The sequence below is a fragment of the Triticum urartu genome, chromosome 2A (genome assembly GCF_056163025.1).
Source record: "Triticum urartu cultivar PI428250 chromosome 2A, HENAU_Tu73, whole genome shotgun sequence".
Taxonomy (NCBI): domain Eukaryota; kingdom Viridiplantae; phylum Streptophyta; class Magnoliopsida; order Poales; family Poaceae; genus Triticum; species Triticum urartu.
Window position 1 is genome coordinate 82,369,609 of NC_141874.1, and position 21,108 is coordinate 82,390,716.

Genomic DNA, 21,108 nt, shown 5'->3' on the forward strand with positions numbered 1-21,108 from the left:
ATTGTTGATTCAGACATTGATCTGCAAGATGATGATGACTTGTTTGACAAAAATGTTGATTTTGAGAAAGGCAAATGTAAAGTAGTGTAAGAAGAAGCTGATGATCCTACTGAAGATGTGGATATGTGTCTGCCATCTTCTGATGAAGATAAGGTGAAGCTGAATTTCAAAATTTTTAGAGAGGAAGACCTAACTAAACCACAGTTTCAAGTTGGCCAGACCTTTGGATCTGTTGAGTTCCTGAGGAAAGCTATCAAAGAGTACAGTTGTCAGGAGAGAGTTGACATTAAATGCCCCAGAAATGATAGGAAAAGACTGAATGCCATTTGTGAAGATGGGTGCCCTTGGACCTTGTCTGCATCATTTGATGGGAGAATCAACTGCTTCATGATCAAGAAATACAACCCAAAGCATACATGCATAAAGAAATGGTGTGTTAAGTCATTCACTTCTCCTTTTATGGCTGGAAAATATGTTGATTCCTTCAGAGCAGATGAAAACATGAATATGAATTTTTTTGCAAGGGTGGTTCAGAAAGATTGGAACATGACAGCAACAAGGAGCAAGCTCAGAAGGGCTAAGAGGCTAGTGAAGAAAGTGATTGAAGGAGATGAGTTAGAGCAGTACAGCAGCATGTGGGATTATGCATAAGAATTCAGAAGATCAAATCCATGCAGTTCTTTCTATGTGGGTGTCAGTGATGGCATATTTGCAAATTGTTATTTCTCTTTGGATGCCTGCAAAAGGGGTTTCATGCAAGCCTGTAGGCCTGTCATTTGTTTGGATGGATGCCACCTGAAGACAAAGTATGAAGGTGTTATGCTGTGTGCTGTTGGCATGGATCCTAATGACTGCATTTACCCTATAGCTTTTGCAGTTGTTGAGGTAGAGAACACTGACACATGGAAATGGTTTCTGTCAAATCTGAAGAGTGACTTGGGAATTGTAAACACAGAGCCATGGACTATAATGTCAAACAAGCAAAAGGGCCTGATGAAGGGAGTGAGGCAACACTTTCCTAATGCAGAGCACATGCACTGTGTTAGGCATATATGGCAGAATTTTCAGCAAACACACAAAGGAGATGTTCTTAAGAACCAGTTATGGAAGTGTGCAAGGAGCACAACACCAGAACTGTGGGCTGCAAGCATGGAGGAAATAAAGGTCATCAGCCTTGAAGCATACAAATGGCTTGAGCAGCTACCACCTAACACTTGGGTTAGGGGCTTCCAAAGAGAATTGGTCAAGTGTGATATCCTTCTGAACAACAACTGTGAGGTTTTTAACAAATATATTCTTGAGTCTAGGGAGATGCATCTCAGATCAATGATTGACAAGATCAAAACACAGCTCATGGTCAGATTCTACAACAAAAGAAAGGAGGCAGAGGCCTGGCCTGGCTCAATATGCCCAAAAATTAGGAAAAGAATTGAGAAGAACATAGAGCTGCCAGCTACATGCATGGCTTCAGGGGCTGGTGATGGCATCTTTCAGGTTGACAATAGGAACATGACATACATTGTTGACATGAAGGAAGAAAGCTGTACATGCAAAAGGTGGGATCTTAGTGGAGTTCCATGTCACCATGCAATTGCATGCTGCAGACATGAGAGGATTGATCCTGAGAGTTTGGTGCACTCCTGTTACAGTATAGAAGCATTCAAGCTAGCATACAAACCCATTATCAAGCCTTGCAGAGATAGGAGTGAGTGGCAGAAGATGAATGGTTGTGAGATCAAGCCACCTGTCTATGAAAAAAAAGTAGGGAGGCCTTCAAACAAGAGTAGGAGAAAGCATCCTTATGAGATTGAAAAGAAAGATGGAACCAAGGTGATGAGCAGACATGGAATCACAATAACGTGTTCATACTGCCATGAAACAGGCCACAACATCAAAGGATGTAATCAAAGAAAGGCTGGCATTTTGCCAAATCTAGCAGAGAGAACAACAAGAAGGGGTCCAAGGGCCATTCCTGATGATGTGTCAGATGATGAAATTGTTTTGGCACAACAAGATGATGGCCAAGTCACACAAGAGGATGGTCAACTTACACAGGAGGAGGTCCATGTTGATAGCCCAGTTACACATGAGGAGGCCCATGTTGATGGCCATGATACACATGAGGAGGTCATTGTCACACAAGATGATGAGGTCATTGCCACACAAGATGATGGAGCAGATACACTAGTTGTTTTTCAGGCAAATTCTCCACTTTTATCTCTTCATTTGACCTCTTTTGTCCAATCCTTTTTGTTGTACTGATGTTAGCATGTGATGTTTGTTTTGTACAGGTGCAGGACTTTGGATTTACAATGCTTCATAGGACGCAACAATCCAGACCTGTTCCTAGGGAAGATACTGAAACCATTTTGCCAGATTCTTCATTCATCTCACTGGCAGCCAGTTCTCACACTGCAGCACAGACAACAACAGCTACAAATGAAGGCAACCAGACCATGAAGTTGCTGAAGATGAAGAGAGACAAAGATAGACAGATGGCAGCCATGAGAAATGCAGCACTTGAGGCCATGAATGAGATGGCAGAGAAGAAAGCAGAGGAGGCAGAAGCAAAAAGGCAAGAAATTACAAGGAGGAAAGTAGAGTCTTCACAAAGAAGAAGAAAGAAGAGCAACACAAGAGAAGAAAGCTCTGGAATCTGCAGCAAGGCAGGAAGCTGCAGCAGCAAGAAAAGCTGCATTACAAGAAGAGAAGGAGGCCAGAGCCCTTGAAGCAATGGAAGCTAAAGCAGAGGCAGCACTGAAGAGAAAAGAATATCATGAAGCAAAGAGAGATATGGCAGCACTGAGGAGAAAAGAAGATCAAGAAGCAAGGAAGAAACAACAAGAAGAGGCCAGGTCGACGTTGTCAACGCGCTCCATTCGCGAGCCAACGCGCAACGGATCCGGCTACCGCGACACAGTGGCGGACCGGTACGTCCACCACCGGGCTCGCTGCCCCGGGTCGTCGGAGCGCGTCTCCTGCATCGCGAAGCGGAGGGCGAGTGCATAGTGGATACCGTTGTGGTCGGGGCAAGCGCGGTCCAGCTCGTCATCGGTCATGACCTTCAAGAGGCCACACGCGTGGTGACGCAGCATCACATAGCTGGGGAACCACTTCCCGATCTCCGTCAGGTCCACGCGCATGGCCTTGTCATCGCCTGCGAGGTCATCGATGACCCTCTTCCAGGCGGGGCAGTTCTCCATGTTCGTGGCGGCGGTGTGGTGGTCGGCGGCGAGGGTTTTCTTGACGGCTGAGTGGGGATTTGGTGCGGGGTAACCGAGGCGACGCGGTGGACTGAAGGTGTGTGGATAGTGGAGCGGTGGACTGAAGGTGAGTGGAGAGTGTAGCGGTGGGTGGGTGGGCTTAAATAGCAGAGAAGGAAACCGAAGAGGTGTGAGCCATTGGGCCACTAGCAACTACTAAATAGTTAGGTTAGTACATGCCCTTGATCAAAGCACTACTACTTACCCCACTGTCATTGCCACCAACGTTCAATACCACAGGTCCTGGGTTTGAGACCCAGGCAAAACTCTTTTTGTGTAATTTTTTTCTTTAATCAAAATTTGGTACAGGCATACAAATTCAGTCACAAAATATAGCAAATCTTTCCAAAAGAAGCAACACTGACAGTTAACTTCAATTTCTTATCTGAACCCACTTCAATTTCTTATCCAAACCCAGTTTAGTTAACGTTTGACAGAAAGTACAAATGACACAAATCCAGGAGGAGGTTCTTGTTGATTTGACAGAAGGTACACATTCTAGGAAAGATACAAAGTCATTTTATGACAATGACACAAATTCAATCAAATTCATTCAGCATGCCCTTCAGCTTCCTTATCTTCTCCTTGGTGGCCTCTTTGTGTTTGAATAGGTCACCAATCATGTACTCATGCTTTCTTTTCTCATGCTTCAAGTCATCCCTCTCTTGAATCACTTGGTCCCTCTCCTGCACTGTCTGGTCCCTCTCTTTCTCTGCTTTAACCCTGAATACCTAATGAATGTTGGTTACTGACTTGTCTGTCATCTTTTTCTTCTCAAGTTCTTCCTTCAGATCAGCCAGAGCAACTTGTGTGCTGCCTAATTGGCTCATTGCCTGCTCCTTCTCAGCCACCATCTTAGCAAAATCAAGCTTGAAATGCCTCAACTCATTCTCCATCTTCTGCTTCTCTTCAAGAACCTTCAAGTTTTCTTCAGCACTCACAACATTCTGTCTGAGCCTCTATTTTTTCTCCTCTTCATACATGGTCCATATACTAGCTAGGCTCATCTTCAGAGTATCAGGCCACTCAGGGTCAACCCACTCAACATATCTGCATTTAGGTACCTCCTAACAATTTACACCAAACCAAAAATTCAGTTAACTGCCAGTATTCAGTTCTATGCATGATGATGAAACTTAAAACATAAAAAATCAGTTAACTGCCAGTATTCAGGTCTGTGCATGATGATGAAACTTAAAACATACTACAAATGACTTCCTGTTTAATAGTGCCAAATGCAAAAAAATTACTAACCTTCTGTGCACAAGTGAGAAAACTTCTGCCACTATCAATAGATTCAAATGCCACATGCTTCTCACACAAAGATCCATGCCCACATCTAAAGCTAGGCAGATCTGTAGCCAAGCCACTCCAATCCTCATAGAAAATTGTGGCAGGTGGCTAAACAAAAGAGAGACATTTGGAATCAATTGAGAGAGAAACCCTAGACTGGGTGTTCAATTGAGAGAGCGCACTAACCTTGCTGGTCACAGAGTCATCTTCAGAAGAACTGGGAAGATCATCCTAGGACACCATGGTTGCTGCTAGCTGAAGATGAGAAGAAGGGGATCTGTTGGTGCTATTGGACAGAGGAGAGAAGGGATCTTGTGGTGCACGAAATTGAAGATGAAAGATGAGGAAGAAGGGGATCTGGTGGTGGACCAAAGCTACATGTAGAGTGCAAGTTGCTAGGCGGGTGTTTGCAGCAGGTGCAAGTACATGCTTGCTTTTGAGTTCAGTTGTGTTGAGAAAGGGGGCCTGGGCTGACAGTAATTTGAAAGCAATGAGGTTAAGTACAATTCTGACAGAATTTGAATTAGGTAAACCACTGTCAGAATTAGTTTAACTACACTTCTAACATCAAATACATCTGTCAGTAATTTCAAAGCAATTAGGTCAAGCGTTTCAAAGCAATTAGGTCAAGCAGACTTCACATTACTGACATATTATCCATTACAACAAGCATTACAACCAGGACTTCATGCTGAGCAAACAAAAGATCTCTACACTGGCATTTTAGTATGCTCAATTTAGAACAAGAGATCTCTTAGAACACCTGCACCTACTCAATTAACAACACTTCACTTCTTCATAATTAAGGTGAAACACATCACACAAAGCACTATAACAAAAGCCATCAGCAGCTTTAGCAGCAACAAAATCTCTCTGCCTAATCCTAAAAGCATAGCAATTTGCTGCTTGGTGGCATACTTATTCTCAATGGAGCTGGCATAATTAGCTCTCCCAGCCATGCCCCTTCCAGCTGTGCCTCTGCCTGCCATTGATTCATTCCTCTGCCTCTCAAGCTCTTCCCTCTTGTCCTCAGCTGCACCAATTACATCTACAACAACATCACCAACCAGACTCCTTGTTTCAACCAGATGCTCCACATATTCAAGCTCCCAGCGTCAGAAATCACAAGTGACCTGAGAACAAAACATTACAGAGTGAATGAATCAATGGCAACCTAGTTAACCAACTACTGTATTAATCAGTGCAATGACTAGTTAACCAACTGATTTTGCAACCTAAAGACCAATTTAATCAATGCTCTGCTTCAATACTGAACTGGCATGAATCAGTGAGTTGACACGGCATGAATCAATAAACTAAACTGGCACTTACATTGTGGTTCACGCACTTGTAGAAGATCCATCCATCATGCTCATCGGTGCTAGACCGGTAGAACCTCACCTGCACGCCGCAATCCGGGCACCCGATTAGTGGTACAACAATGGAGCGGCCACGAAGTGCAGAGCGGATGGAGCTGGAAGACGACATGAAGGAGGAGGCAGAGGAGGCGGAGGAGGGCGTCGGCAATGGCTGCGACGGCGGAGGGCGACGACGTCGACAATGGCTGCGGCGGCGGCGACGGAGGCTAGGGTTCAGAGGAGAGGAAGAGGAGAGCGAGGGGATAAGGAGCAGGCCGACCAGGTGCGACCAGGTGCGCGGTCGGTCGACCAGGTTCATGGCGATTTTGCAAAAAAAAAAACCTGGATGCAGTAGTATTAACCCACGTGAGATCAGGTGGCGGTCAAAGCCTAGTTGGCGGCCGCTGACTCGGCCAAGTCAGCGAATACGTACACGAAATCGTACATACGGATCAAAGTGAACCCTGTGCGCAAGTACGTGGACTGTAGTTCAGGTATTTTGAAGTAGTGGTATCAAAGTGTCATCCGGCTCAAGTTTTGTGACCTACAGTGAATTTTTCTCTTTTCAGAATTCGATGATCTGGTTTAACTCTAAACAAACGAATCCTTTAAGTTAAGTCCTTTCGAGGCTTGAGTTAGAGATGCCTTAAAACAGCTCACTCTCGCTGAGCAAAACTCCTCATAATGCTGTGGCCGCGGTCAGTCGCCCGCCTGCATCAACCCACACCACACAGCCATGGCCAACAAACCGGCCACACCTCCAAGCTCCCAAGGATGCCAAATTATCCACTTCCTCCCCTCTCACCATGATTATCTCCAAGCCACCACTCCGCCCCTCTTTCCACTCGCCCTCCCTCGCCGCCGGCCCGCTCCGCCGCCACCGCCACCTCCACCCCCACCCCCACCTCGCCAACAAGCCCTTCTCCGTCGCCGTCGCCGTCGCGGCCTCCCCGTCCGACCTCCTCGCCAGCGTCCAGTCCGTCGCGTCCGCCGCGTCGGTCCTCGCGTCCATCGTGCTCGTCCACGAGTCCGGCCACTTCGTCGCCGCCACCTCCCGGGGCATCCACGTCTCCCAGTTCTCCATCGGCTTCGGCCCCGCCCTCGCCAGCTTCCGCCTCGGCGCCGTCGAGTACGCGCTCCGGGCCATCCCGCTCGGCGGCTACGTCGGCTTCCCCGACGACGACCCCGAGTCCGGCTTCGCGCCCGACGACCCCGACCTCCTCCGCAACCGCCCCGTCCCGGACCGCCTCCTCGTCGTCTCCGCGGGGGTCATCGCCAACCTCATCTTCGCCTTCCTCATCATCTACGCCCAGGCGGTCACCGTCGGCGTCCCCGTCCAGGCGCTGCTCTCCGGCGTCCTCGTCCCCGACGTCGTGCCCGGCTCCGCCGCCGCGCGCTCCGGGCTGCTCGCCGGCGATGTCATCCTCGCCGTCCCCGGCGCCGCGCCGGACCCGTCCGTGCCGGCCCTGGTCGACCTCATCAAATCCAGCCCCAACAAGAAGGTCCTCCTCAAGGTGTCAAGAGCCGGGCCTGCGGCCGGGGACAAGCCGCAGTTCCTCGACCTCACCGTCGTGCCGGACACGAGCGTCGACGGGACGGGGCGCATCGGCGTGCAGCTGTCGCCCAACTACCGGGCCACGCGCGTGCACCCAAGGAACGCGTCCGAGGCCACCGTCCTCGCCGTGCGCGAGTTCAGGGCGCTGGGCGGGGCCGTGCTCGACGGGCTCCGGCAGACGTTCCTCAACTTCTCGCAGACGGCGGAGAAGGTGTCGGGCCCGGTCGCCATAATCGCCGTCGGCGCGGAGGTGGCGAGGTCGAGCGCCGACGGGCTGTTCCAGTTCGCGGCGATCATCAACCTCAACCTCGCGGCGATCAACCTGCTGCCGCTGCCGGCGTTGGACGGCGGGACGCTGGCGCTGATCCTTCTGGAGGCGGCCCGCGGCGGGCAGAAGATCCCCCGTGAGATCGAGCGGAGGATAATGTCGTCGGGGATATTGCTGGTGCTCATGGTCAGCATGTTCCTCATCGTGCGCGACACGCTCAATCTAGACTTCATCAAACAGAATATGTAGATTCTTTTAAGTCCGAGAGAACATTTTGCAGTAAATCTGTTCCTGTTTGTAAGACGAAGCCATGCATGTATGTATCTCTTGCACAAATTCTTACAAAAAGCAACGGAGATAGTAGAACCGATTTGCAACCATGTATACTCTGCCTCAAGCCATACTCTGCTTCCAGTCAGATTGCATATCTGGTAGGAACGAAGGTTTTAGACGACTGAAATTGCCTAATTCTGGTTCAATTTGCGAAACAAATTTGCTAGATTATCACTACTATTCTCTCAAAACATATGAAAAAGAAAACAAGCACCGAGCTGCACAACACTCAGCACCCCAAACAAGCCTGAAAAGAAAAGCCTACATCTGACTCCACAGATGCCTGATACTGATAATACCGGAACCTGATGACTCCAGTACATAATGCTTCAAGTTGCTGCTCTATAACTCTGGATGTCAGGATTTCATCTCCCAGCGGCATCAATATCAGAACTGGAGGCATTCGTCGTATCTGAGCCAACATTAAGAAAAATACCAGGTGCTTTTAGCAATATAGTCTTATTATTACAAAGATGCCAAGAAATGCAATCAATTGGGAAGGGCAATAAAATAGAAAAGGCAAGGGGTTCAAGAGAATTACTAGAAAAGGAGAAAATCGCAAGTTGCTGCTCTATGTTATTACATAAGCTCGAAGTTGCTGCTCTATGCTCGAAGTTGCTGCTCTATAACTCGCAAGTTACAAGGCAAAACAACTTCAAAGCAAATAGCTAATACAAGCCAAAATCCAGCATGATAGCTTCTTTGCTTTATTCTTACGATAGTCTCAAAATAATGACGAGCATATCCCAAAGATGAGAAACATATACTTCTTGATCTCCCAAGTGCCACAGGTTTTCAACTGCATGGATAACAGCTTGCTAAAATAATTATAATAACATAGCACACTACTAATACCTGCATAAGGAAAGCCTGATGATTCCAGTACATAATGCTCCAAGTTACTGCTCTATAACTCAGACGTCAAGGTTTTATCTCCCAGCGGCATCAATATCAGAACTGGAGGCGTTCGTCACATCTGAATCAGAACTGGAGGCATTCGTCATATCTGAACCAACATTAAGAAAAATACTGGGTGTGTTGAGAAATACAATCTTTTTACAAAGATACTAAGAAATGCAATCAATTGGGAATGACAATGACCATACAAGCATGCAAGTTACAAGGCAAAATAATTAACTTCAAAGAAAGTAGCTAATACAAGCCTAAATCCAGCATAATAGAACATTATGGTCCTGCTTTGCTTTCTTCTTACGATAGTCTCAGTATAATGACGAGTATATCCCCAAGATGAGAAACATATACTTCTTGATGTCCTAAGTTCCACAGCTTTTCAATTGCATGGATAACAGCTTGCTGAAACAATTATACTGACATAGCACACTAGTAATACCTGCATAATATATAAATATGACACAGTCCTATAGTGTAACGCCCACGATGCGGCTATATCTCCCACGTGTCGAAGCACGACTTAGAGGCATAACCGCATTGTAAGCAATGTCGCAAGTGAGGTAATCTTCACACAACCCATGTAATACATAAGGGAAAAAGATACATAGTTGACTTACAATCGCCACTTCACACAATTGCATGAATAAAACATTACATTCATACAGATACACTCAAGGTCCGACTACGGAACCAAAATAAAAGAAGATTACCCCAAATGCTACACAGATCCCCGATCGTCCCAACTGGGCTCCACTACTGATCGACTGAAAGGAAACAACACAAAGGACAAAATCTTCATCGAGCTCCTCCTTGAGCTCGGTTGCGTCACCTGCACGATATCATCGGCACCTGCAAACTGGTTTTGGAAGTACCCGTGAGTCACGGGGACTCAGCAATCTCACACCCTCGCGATCAAGACTATTTAAGCTTATAGGTAGGGTAAAAGGTATGAGGTGGAGCTGCAGCAAACGACTAGCATATATGGTGGCTAACATACGCAAATGAGAGCGAGAAGAGAAGGCAAAAGCACGTCAAACATTACTCCAACACCGTGTTCACTTTCCGGACTCCGCCGAGAAGAGACCATCACGGTTACACACGCGATTGATGCATTTTATTTAAGATAAGTTTCAGGTTTTGTACAACCGGGCATTAACAAATTCCCATCTGCCCATAACCGCGGGCACGACTTTCGAAAGTTCAAATCCCCGCAGGGGTGTCCCAACTTAGCCCATCACAAGCTCTCACGGTCAACGAAGGATATTCCTTCTCCCAGGAAGACCCGACCAGGCTCGGAATCCCGGTTACAAGACATTTCGACAATGGTAAAACAAGACCAGCAAGACCACCCACTGTGCCGACAAATCCCGATAGGAGCTGCACATATCTCGTTCTCAGGGCACACCGGATAAGCTAAGCGTACGGGAGCCAACGTAACCCAAGTTGCCAAGGGACAGCCCCGCACGGTGCTCTGGGTTGGACCAACACTTAGAGAAGCACTGGCCCGGGGGGATTAAAATAAAGATGACCCTTGGGCTGGCCGACCCAAGGGAAAAAGAGGCTATGTGGCAAATGGTAAAACCAATGTTGGGCCTTGCTGTAGGAGTTTTATTCAAGGCGAACTGTCAAGGAGTTCCCATTATAACCCAACCGTGTAAGGAACGCAAAATCAAGGAACATAACACCGGTATGACGGAAACTAGGGCGACAAGAGTGGAACAAAACACCAGGCATAAGGCCGAGCCTTCCACCCTTTACCAAGTATATAGATGTACTAATTAAATTAGAGATATCCCAACAAAATAACCATGTTCCAAACATGGAACAAGCTCCAATCTTCACCTGCAACTAACAACTCTATAAGAGGGGCTGAGCAAAGCGGTAACATAGCCAAACAATGGTTTGCTAGGACAAGCTGGGTTAGAGGTTTGGCTTAGCAATATGGGAGGCATGATAAGCAAGTGGTAGGTATCGTAGCATAGGCATAGCAAAAGAGCGAGCATCTAGCAAGCAAAGATAGAAGTGATTTTGAGGGTATGGTCATCTTGCCTGAAATCCCGCAAGGAAAAAGAACGAGTCCATGAAGAAGACAAACGGGCGTAGTCGAACGAATCCTCACAACACGGAGTTAACGGAACCAACCCGAAGAAGCAACACCGGAAAGAAGCAAACCACATAGTAAAACATCCACCACATAAACATGGCATGATTCACAACCAAGTATGATGCATGTCCGGTTTAAAGATTCATGACATGGCAAAGTGCACAAGCAAAACTACAAGTTAAGTGGAGCTCAATATGCAACGAGTTGCATATTGATGAAACACCACAACAAGTTATTTAGTTCGATCTCGTTTATGTACCCAACAATATTAAATGTTGATTAACATGGCAAGAGGTGAAGCAAAGTAAAACTACCTATCTAGTCAAGTTTAAATGAGGCCGAAAACAACGAACAACAATTCCGGAAAATCCTCATATGCATATACTAGGTTTGGTACTGTTCTGCCCTAAACCATATTTTATAGTTGTTAAACATGCAAAGTGATGCCACCAAGTTAAGCTATGCATTTTTCTACCCCATTTACATATAAAGTTTGTTAGGTTTGGAGCTACGGTTATTTAGTTATGAATTAAAATATTTTAGCATGACATAGGAGCAAATTTAAACAAACAACATTTTAAACATAGATGAAAATGACATATTATGAAACTAGACACAATTTTAAGCATTTTTCACATATAAAGTTTTTACATGTGATGCTTAGTTATTAAGTTATTATATGCATGAGCTATGAGGGGTTTTCTGCAAAACAGCATTCCCTGGAAAATTAGGCAAATCCCAGAGCCTAAAAAAAATACTCTGGGCCGAAACAGCTGGCCCAACAACAGGAAGAAAGAAAGAAAAGAAAGGTGGGGCGCTGGGGAGCTGCTCACATCGGGCTTGACTGGGCCGGCTTGGATCTGGAAGGGAGCAGGCCGGGCCTTAGGCGCTGCGGCTGGAGAGGCGTTGGGCCTACGCGCGGTGCTGGATGGGAGGTTGGGCTTCCGATGGGGTGAGGTTGGTCCACGCGCTGACCCACAGTCAACACGACCACGAGAGCGAGCGAGCGGGAGGTTTGGCGCTGCGTGCGTCTCCAGGAAGAACAGGGTCACGGCGCCGGTGCTGCAGGGATGCAGGCGAGATGGAGGGAGGCAGACGACGCAGATCCGGTGAGGACATGCTGGAACTGGCCGGATCCAGCAGCGGGGGTGACGAACGGGCGGTGGCCATGGCGGTTGAGGTCAACGAGAGGCGCGACCATGGCTTCAGGCTCCATGGTTCCTGCAGGGGACTCGAGAATGGTGGCAGACTTGGCGCGGCGCAGAATCTTGGTGGAGGACGACGAGCGGCGCTGGGCATTCGAATCCACGGGATCGAGACGAGGCAAGGGTCTCGTCCTCGTCCCCGAGTTCTCACAGGAACAGGGGAGGCGGAGGCGGGATGCAAGGGAGCGGCGGCGGTGAACTTGGCGCTCGGGGTGACCTCCGACGACGCGTGGACGGCTGGGATGGATGACAGGGCGCGAATCCGGTCCCCGGAGATGGTTCTGGACGGGGGGGGGGGGGGACGAACTCAAGCTCCGGGCGCCATGGCGGTCTCCTGTTGCTGCGCGTTATAGAGAGAGATGGAGATCTTAGAGACAGGGAGAAGAAGAAAAGAGAGATGGACAGAGTAGGGAGCAGGGGCGCACCAGAGGCGGTGGTGCTCATCTCAGATGAAGCTCGTCGGCGGCGACGCAAGGTGGAGGAGGCGGGTGAGCTCTGCTATCCTCGGGGAGAACAAGCGGAGGCACGGGAGTCTGGCTCCATGGAGGTGCTCGAAGCAGGGGATCCAGGGGCGCGGTCCCGTTGGAGCTCGAGGAAGGCAGTGGATCGATGGATTGGCTGTAGGTGAATCGGGAGGAGAGGTGGAGGCTGCCAGTTGGGTGGATGGGCAACACGAGGTGGATCTGGGAAGATCCCGAGGGGAATGGTGAGTGGGTGGCGGTGGTGCGATGGGACAAGGGGGAGGATTTTTAGGGTTAGGCTAGAGTTTGATCTATATATAGCAAAAAGGCTAAGTTTAGGGGCATTTGGACCCTCCGATCTTAATCGGACGGTCTCGGATAAATAGGCTAGGGAGATCAAATAAGAAAACGAAGACGTTTTGTAGATGTTAGGGGATGATCCGGACCCAACGGTGATGACCGTCCGAGTCGGGTTCGGGTGAGTTTCGGACACGCGCGAGGGGACGATGCACTGTGCAAAGAGGGGTAGGCTGGCCTGGCGGTCGGTAGTGAAATGTGTAGAGAGGCTTGGGCTGAGAGGAGAGGAAAGAAGGCAACCCGGCAACCGTTTCCGGAGACCGAAAACGTCTGACGTTTGACCGGCTATACTGCCGCTATAGTTATTCGTTGGGTCATCAAACGGACTCCGAACACGATGAAATTTGGCAGGCGGCCTACTGACAACAAAATAACACCGCACGCCAACTTTCAACCCATTCCGAGAACATTTTTCGGCCACTTATAAAATAATATTTCGGACATGCCGCGGGCGCGTGCAAGTGTGTGTGGGATCAGAACGAACAACGAAGAGAACTGGGGGAACCCGGACGAATGCAAGTTTTGAAAACATGATGATGCAATGCGGATGATGACATGGCAAGATGCGACACGCAAGCAAATGACAAGGCAACAATAGCGAATAACTGGAAGACACCTGGCACATCGGTCTCGGGGCGTCACAACACTCCACCACTATGAGAGGATCTCGTCCCGAGATCTAGAATGGCACCGGAGGGAAAACAGAAGAGAAAGAGAAGAGGTAAAACTAAGTTGCTTCTTTGACAAACGAGTGAAACCAAAGGACCTTGTGAGGTTAAACCAATTCGAGATAAGAATACATCAGAGATAAACGAAATTGAAAAACACTTCGTTAGGAAAAAGGAACAAGGATCATTACTAGAACCTTGTAGGTTGAAAGACATAAGAATAAAGGTTGCAATGAACAAGAAGCACATGCAAGCACTCTGGTTGAAAGAAGAAGCACACGGAACGATAAAGATCAATTACGAGAACACTCCGGTTAAAACAAGATAGAGAAGGAATAAGACTGATGTAATTTGGACAGCACTCCGACTATAAATGGAAGAAATCGAACATGATCTTGGGAAGATTTGGTGATACTTGATGAGGTCAACGAGAGGCACGGCCATTGCTTCAGGCTCCATGGTTCCCGCAGGGGACTCGGGAACGGCGACAGACTTGGCGTGGCGCAGAATCTTGGCGGAGGACGATGAGCGGCGCTGGGCGTTCGAATCCATGGGATCGAGACGAGGCAAGGGGCTCGCCCTCGTCCTTGTGTTCTCACAGGAACAGGGGAGGCAGAGGCGGGATGCAGGGGAGCGGCGGCGGCGAACTTGGCGCTCGGGGTGACCTCTGACGACGCGTGGACGGCTGGGATGGATGACGGGGCGCGAATCTGGTCCCCGGAGATGGTTTTGGATGGGGGGGGGGGCGGACGAACTCGAGATCCGGGCGCCATGGCGGTCTCCTGTTGCTGCGTGATACAGAGAGAGATGGAGATCTTAGAGACAGGGAGAAGAAGTAAAGAGAGATGGACAGAGTAGGGAGCAGGGGCGCAGCAGAGGCGGTGGTGCTCATCTCAGATGAAGCTCGTCGGCGGCGACGCGAGGTGGAGGAGGCGGGTGAGCTCTGCTGGTCCTCGTGGAGAACAAGCGGAGGCGCGGGAGTCTGGCTCCATGGAGGTGCTTGAAGCAGGGGATCCAGGGGCGCGGTCCCGTTGGAGCTCGAGGAAGGCAGTGGATCGATGGATTGGCTGTAGGTGTATCGGGAGGAGAGGTGGAGGCTGCCAGTTGGGTGGATGGGCAACACGAGGTGGATCTGGGAATTTCCCGAGGGGAATGGTGAGTGGGTGGCGGCGGCGCGATGGGACAAGGGGAAGGATTTTTAGGGTTAGGCTAGAGTTTGATGTATATATAGCAAAAAGTCTAAGTTTAGGGGCATTTGGACCCTCCGATCTTAATCGGACGGTCTCAGATAAATAGGCTAGGGAGATCAAATAAGAAAACAGAGACATTTTGTAGATGTCAGGGGATGATCCAGACCCAACGGTGAGGACCATCCGAGTCGGGTTCGGCTGAGTTTCGAACACGCGCGAGGGGACGATGCACTGTGCAAAGAGGGGTAGCCTGGCCTGGCGGTCGGTAGTGAAATGTATAGAGAGGCTTGGGCTAAGAGGAGAGGAAAGAAGACAGCCTGGCAACCGTTTCCGGAGACCGAAAATGTCCGACGTTTGACCGGCTATACTGCCACTATAGTTATTCGTTGGGTCATCAAACGGACTCCGAACGCGATGAAATTTGGCAGGCAGCCTACTGACAACAAAACAACACCGCACGCCAACTTTCAACCCATTCCGAGAACATTTTTTGGCCACTTATAAAATAATATTCCGGACATGCCGCGGGCGCGTGCAAGTGTGTCTGGGCTCAGAACGAACAATGAAGAGAACTGGGGGAAGCCGAACGAATGCAAGTTTTGAAAACATGATGATGCAATGCGGATGATGACATGGCAAGATGCGACACGGAAGAAAATGACAAGGCAACAACAACGAATAACTGGAAGACACCTGGCGCATCGGTCTCGGGGCATCACATATAGAGCCCAAAGTACAAGTATGCAAATACGTGAGAGCAAGGTTACCATTTTGAAGAGATGGTGGAGACAAGGATGGTGGGAAACCGGCAAACAAATGAGAACCCATGTTGCTGAACTGAGATGTCAAGAACCACTCAACCTGTAAAGTCCTTAGATTCAGAGTTAAAACTTCCGAGTCCACCACTTCTGCCGAAGGGTCTCTAGAATAACCAGGTTCCGGAATCCCTTGTATGAGTAAGTATCCCCATCTACACCCACGAGCATATAGCGATAGTTTACGGGTAAACTGAACCTTCCTTGTGACAGCCACTGGTTTGCACCACCACCATCATTTTGCAACACAGCATACCCGAGTTCAGGTGTCAAATACTCATTGGTAAACATCCCAAGCCTTCCTCCCCCTGCCTTTAGAATGACAACCTGTGTATTTCTGGTGCCAGGTGGGAGATTGACGGCAGAGAAATCCATGCTGCGTGTGTCGAGCATGATCAACTTGTTTTTGTTCGCCAGATAAAATGCCCAACAGAAGTATCCGTGTGCATAGTGGCGCATTCGCGGCCACAAGTACGACTCTGGCTGGATGCCTGGAGCTGGGTTGTCCAATCCTGTGAGCAGACTGACCCAATTGTCAACTGTAACAGCATGCCATTGTCCATCAGCTGAACCTGAAGAGAAGATGAGGAGGACCAGCCTGGTTGTGCAGCGCGCCAAGCAAATAACCCTGAATGAAATGCCGTTCTCATCCTCGGCGGCCGGAGGAGCTAGGAAGGGCTCGAAATTCCCCATGTCCGACTGCTGCGCTAAAGCGGCGAGGTCGTCGGGGATGGCAGGCAGCAGGTTGTAGCGCCGGTACAGGGGTCACAAACGGCCAGGTCCCTGGCCAAGACGCGGCAACAGAATTTGCTCCCCTCTGGGATGCCAGAGAGGAGGACGCGGCCGTCCCGTAGGTCACGCACCTGCCAACGCTCGGCGGAGGGGATGAAGGAGCATGAGAAGTCGGCGGCGTGAGAGCCGGCGAAAGTGCTCGCCGCGGCGGCGGATGGGTGCGGCGGCTGGGCCAGTTGCAGCAACGGCAGGTACCGGTGGGATCAGTGAGAAACGATGCCTAGGGGAGGCAGCGGCTGGCGGGCGCGGAAGCGGAAGCAGAAGCGGCGGAGGAAGCGGTGGTCGGTGATGAGGCGGCGGAAGGAGACCTAGGCAATGGAGGCGCGGGCGAGGTCAGCGACCGCGGGGAGGCGGAGGAGGACCTCCTCGTGAAGCTCCTCGGGTAGGGTGAGTAGCGTCGTCGGCGGGGCTTCAGGACGGCCATGTGTCGACGCCATTGGGATACGGAGTGGGGGATAGGATTTCTCTCGCTCTAGCAGCGGAGGAATATTTCAGTCGCCGCCGAAGACGAGGCTAGACTAGAGAACAAATGAACGGGGATCAAACGTGCCGTTTGATCTACAGTAGTCGAGAGAGAGGGGTACGGCGACCACTAGGCACCGGCGCGCCGGCCGAATACTTTCGGCCGGTCTGCTCCTAGCCGCCCGATACATGCATCCACAGCCACTCGATTGGATCCCGCAATATTCTTTTTCTTCGCCGCAGGAAAAAAACATCGTCCGCTCGCATTGGGCAAGGCCGTGCCCCGCGCCCTCCCGCTGACAGATCGAAGTTCCCCTCCGGCTTGCCTCGCCGCCGATGCTCGTTGCCGTCATGCAACACGTGCCCCCTCCCTCGTCGTCGACAGTAGCCTCCCGCGCGCCCCTCACCTGTGTTGCCCACCCTCACTCCCTCCCTCCCGCCCCTTCCCCCTCACCCCAACAAAATCAATGGCGACGCTGCCATGGTTGGCCGTGGTAGCAAAAATAGGGATGGTTCCAGCAAACCCAGAAATACTCGTAGTACCAAAAAATGGAGCCGGTTCCAGCAAATCAAAACGGGTGTGGTAGCAAAAAATGCAACAATTTGGCGCTGATTCCAACAAAAGATCAGAAATTATGTGGTAGAAAAAAATAAACATAGTTCCAGAAAAAATTATTGGTTGTAGCAAACACTACTAGGAAAAGGCCTACTAGTGGCGCACCTGTTTTGCCTACTAATGGCGCACTACAGGTGTGCCACTACTAGCACGCCATTAGTATTTTTTTACTAATGGCGCACCTGTGGTGCGCCATTAGTATAGCCCATGGTGCGCCATTAGTATGCCTCCCAAGGGGCCATATTTACCCATGTGCTTTGGCATACTAATGGCGCACTTGTGGATGATGCGCCATTAGTGTGCTCTGTCTTACTAATGGCGCACTATGTGGTGGTGCGCCACTAGTATGAATATCAGGGATTTTTTTCTTTTCTGATATTTTCACAGGTTACAAAATATATTATTGGACAGAATATAGGTAGACCACACAGCAACAGCAGATTCATCGAATACAATAGAAGATTAGTCTCCAAATACAATTCATCATATTAGTCTCCGAATTTAAAATACCGAACAAAGTTAGAACATTACAAGTCTCGAAACCGCGAGTAGCGAGTTTGTCTTCACATTACAAGTCGATATCGATCATCTAAACTACCATCACATAGAAGAGAGCCGCGGTCATCACGATGAGCATAATCGCGATGAAACTGGTTTTCATCCGGTTCCTCCAATGCTCCCTCCTCTCTCCCGCTAGATAACGCGCGTATCTAACTTCCGCCTCCGCCCTAGTGGTGTACCCTTTATAACTGTTACCGCTGAAACGGTGAACCTGTTTCCGACACTCCTCCTAGTCGTCGTAGACTCCGGGAACCTTACCCCTGTACACGACATACGACGGCATCTCTATGCACTAGCCAAACAAAACGTTAGTAGCAATTCACAGACAATACATAAGCAATATATAAGTATGCAACAAAAGGATCAGAAGAGAAAAGCAACACATTAATAGCACGATTCATTGTCCTACTAATAAATAGCATCGATTACATCTAAGTTGAACGACTGTCCAAACCAAAGAGACATACAAGTTCATTAAAGTTTAATTACAACATGAGCCAATCGATGTTTCAGAACTACACATAGCATCACTACTTTCGACTCGACTCAGGGACCGGAGCGTGGATGAAGCTGCCGTCTCTCGTGATGGTCATGAAATTGCGGGCGTTGTCCGCCTGCATTTGTAGTGTTGTGTCTATCTCACTGTTGGACGGTTGATATCTGAGGTAGAACTGCCCTAAGGTACGAAGGACATCTTGATGGATGATTTCCGCAAACTCCGACTGGATGCGAAAGAATTCTTGTCTGATGTCCGCGTCCTGGATTGCCGACAACCTTGCGGCCCAATCTTTGAGATTATTTGGTAGCAGAAGGTGATTATGGTCCTGTACGATCGCCTGCATGTGATGGAGGGCGTAGTAGGCATCCTTATGACCGCCAGGCGGCTGCTTGACGCAGGAGAACATCGTAGTGTGGGCGAACACGTGCTTGCCGTACCTACGAACTCGCCTGGTGAAGGTGCCTCTAGATTTGGCGTAGCCGGGGAGAACACCATCAAGAACTTTCTTGATATTTGTGTAGTCTTTCTTCGACTGACGGTCCGAGTCAAAATACGTGGCCATGGAATATTTCATGCTTCAGTGGATGAGTGTGCAATGTGTGTCACTGCATAAAACACGGAATGTTAGAAAAAAAAGAACGATCGAAATCTAAGAAATCATATGTTACAGGGCGGTGAGGGGATGACTTACTCGGGAAAGTAAGGCACGAGGAAGTTATCCTTATCTGGGTTTGCCAGAATGACGCCTTCGAGGTAAGAACTCGCGACCTGCCGGTCCCCAGCGTTTCCCAAGATCTTGGCATGCATGTAGAAGGGGTCGACTATCACGATGTCCGGGGTCTTGTCTCTAATGATCCGCATCTCCATACTCAGCGAAAATAGCCGAACGAAGGTGTAGTGCCGCGGATGAAGGTTAAACATAGCGAAGATGTCATCAAACCACATGACGATCATACCCCCGATGGCATTATCCACAAAGCCCTTGCCCTCTGGCACCTTGGCCATGAAAACCGGGTATGCCACATCATTCTCGGAGAGACGCCGCTTCTCCAAAGAAAGAACACTGTCATGCAGACTCCGCATAGCACCGGTTGCATCGGCCTACCCGCCACATGCACCCTCCTCGAGATATCCTTAGGTGAAGGTGGACCGTCCTGAGCATGGATCGTACTCGGTGCCGGATGGCTGGCACCCTTGTTACTCTTTCTTTTCCGCCCTTCTTCTTCTTCTACTATAATGGGATCAAGTTCTGCTCACAGACCGCCTTCTTGAATGTGTTGGGGCTGATAATAGTTGGCACCTTGGCTATCTGAGGCTCGGTGAAGGCGGCAGCTGGAGGCGTCTCCTGAGAACTGAACGCCAGATGATGCCTGTTGCAGTTTGGTTTCTCCGCGGTACCAGCATGATCGCGGTCGTCTTTTTTAGGGTTGGGTTCTTGAGAAGGAGGCCCGAAGAATTTGTCACTGTACCCATGTTCGGCAAAGTACTTATCGACGTTGGTAAATGTATCATCGTCGTTGTCGTCCGGATCCTGTGCCATAGGGATGTCCGGCATGTCCGGTAGTGTTGCGGCGGTCTTGCCATGGCTTGGCGCCGGCACGACTGGCGGTGTTGTATTTGGGGTGGTTTCCCCCGCCCCCAAACGAATCTGGCTCTTCGGCCAAAGCAGGGGCCAGCTTAGGCAGGCGCTAAGGGTCATCAGATCATCTTCGTCGGCCTCGGCGGGTCAAATCAGAGGTAACAACTCGTCGCAGCCTGGCAGCACCCGAACCAGTTGAACCCTATACACGGTGGGTGGCATCGGATTACCGTGGAACACGGGGTTGCCCGGTTGAACAATTTTGCCCTTGGCGACATCGACCAACTCGTCGTTCACGAAGTGCAGGAGAGTGCACGGAACATCGGCGGCGCCCTGCGAAAACATGTAGGGCGTCAGGGATGCCCAGTAAAAGGCAAGGAGATGAAGTCCTCGGCCGAGAGGCTTAATTAGTTACCGTGATGATGGCGTCGAGCTCAGCTAATGTCGAGGCATCGCCAACGGCGGGCGTGCAACTGACGGAGGGGCCGCTTGCTACCGAGGTGCCGGCCGGCGTACACCCGGGGTGCATTAAGCTCCAATGCCCGTGCCGGCGTCGGAGACACCAATACCGCCTCCGCCGGAGACACCAATGGCGCCGCCTGCGCGTTGTGCGAGTTGCTGGCCGTGAAGATGGGAATCGGGGGCGGCCCCTGTTGGCCGCCCGCAATCCACGTCGTCAGCCCATGAATCAAGGTAGGCATAATGCCGGTGAGCGTCGATCCCAGTTGTTGTTGCACTTGCTCTTGGACAATCTCCAGAATCCGTGCCACTTGTGCCTTGAGTTCTTGAACCTCGCGCAACTGGCTTTCCGAGCTGG

The 21,108-nt window shown here is 49.8% G+C and overlaps 2 protein-coding genes and 1 pseudogene across 2 annotated transcripts; 2 read left to right on the forward strand and 1 right to left on the reverse strand.

The window, feature by feature from the left end:
* The first annotated feature begins 213 nt into the window (after positions 1 to 213).
* LOC147983947 (uncharacterized) lies at positions 214 to 2,729 on the forward strand. The gene is made up of 3 exons (XM_087540920.1): positions 214 to 1,191; positions 1,291 to 2,199; positions 2,292 to 2,729. The coding sequence occupies exons 1-3, from the start codon at positions 754 to 756 to the stop codon at positions 2,727 to 2,729; spliced, it is 1,785 nt and encodes a 594-aa protein (XP_087397046.1). The 5' UTR covers positions 214 to 753.
* Positions 2,730 to 6,610: 3,881 nt separating this feature from the next.
* On the forward strand, positions 6,611 to 8,117 carry LOC125528094 (membrane metalloprotease ARASP, chloroplastic). Its single transcript, XM_048692606.2, has one exon. The coding sequence runs from the start codon at positions 6,721 to 6,723 to the stop codon at positions 7,984 to 7,986; it is 1,266 nt and encodes a 421-aa protein (XP_048548563.2). The 5' UTR covers positions 6,611 to 6,720; the 3' UTR covers positions 7,987 to 8,117.
* A 4,017-nt stretch (positions 8,118 to 12,134) lies between these two features.
* Positions 12,135 to 17,011, reverse strand: LOC147983948 (uncharacterized; annotated as a pseudogene).
* Positions 17,012 to 21,108: the final 4,097 nt, after the last annotated feature.

Bases quoted from the DNA above. Each gene is read 5' to 3' on its own strand.
- LOC147983947 (XM_087540920.1), top strand. From the start codon at position 754: ATGCAAGCCTGTAGGCCTGTCATTTGTTTGGATGGATGCCACCTGAAG. The intron at 1,192-1,290 runs CTTGAGCAGCTA...GTTTTTAACAAA, and splicing joins GCCTTGAAGCATACAAATGG to TATATTCTTGAGTCTAGGGA. The intron at 2,200-2,291 runs GCAAATTCTCCA...TGTTTTGTACAG, and splicing joins ATACACTAGTTGTTTTTCAG to GTGCAGGACTTTGGATTTAC.
- LOC125528094 (XM_048692606.2), top strand. From the start codon at position 6,721: ATGATTATCTCCAAGCCACCACTCCGCCCCTCTTTCCACTCGCCCTCC.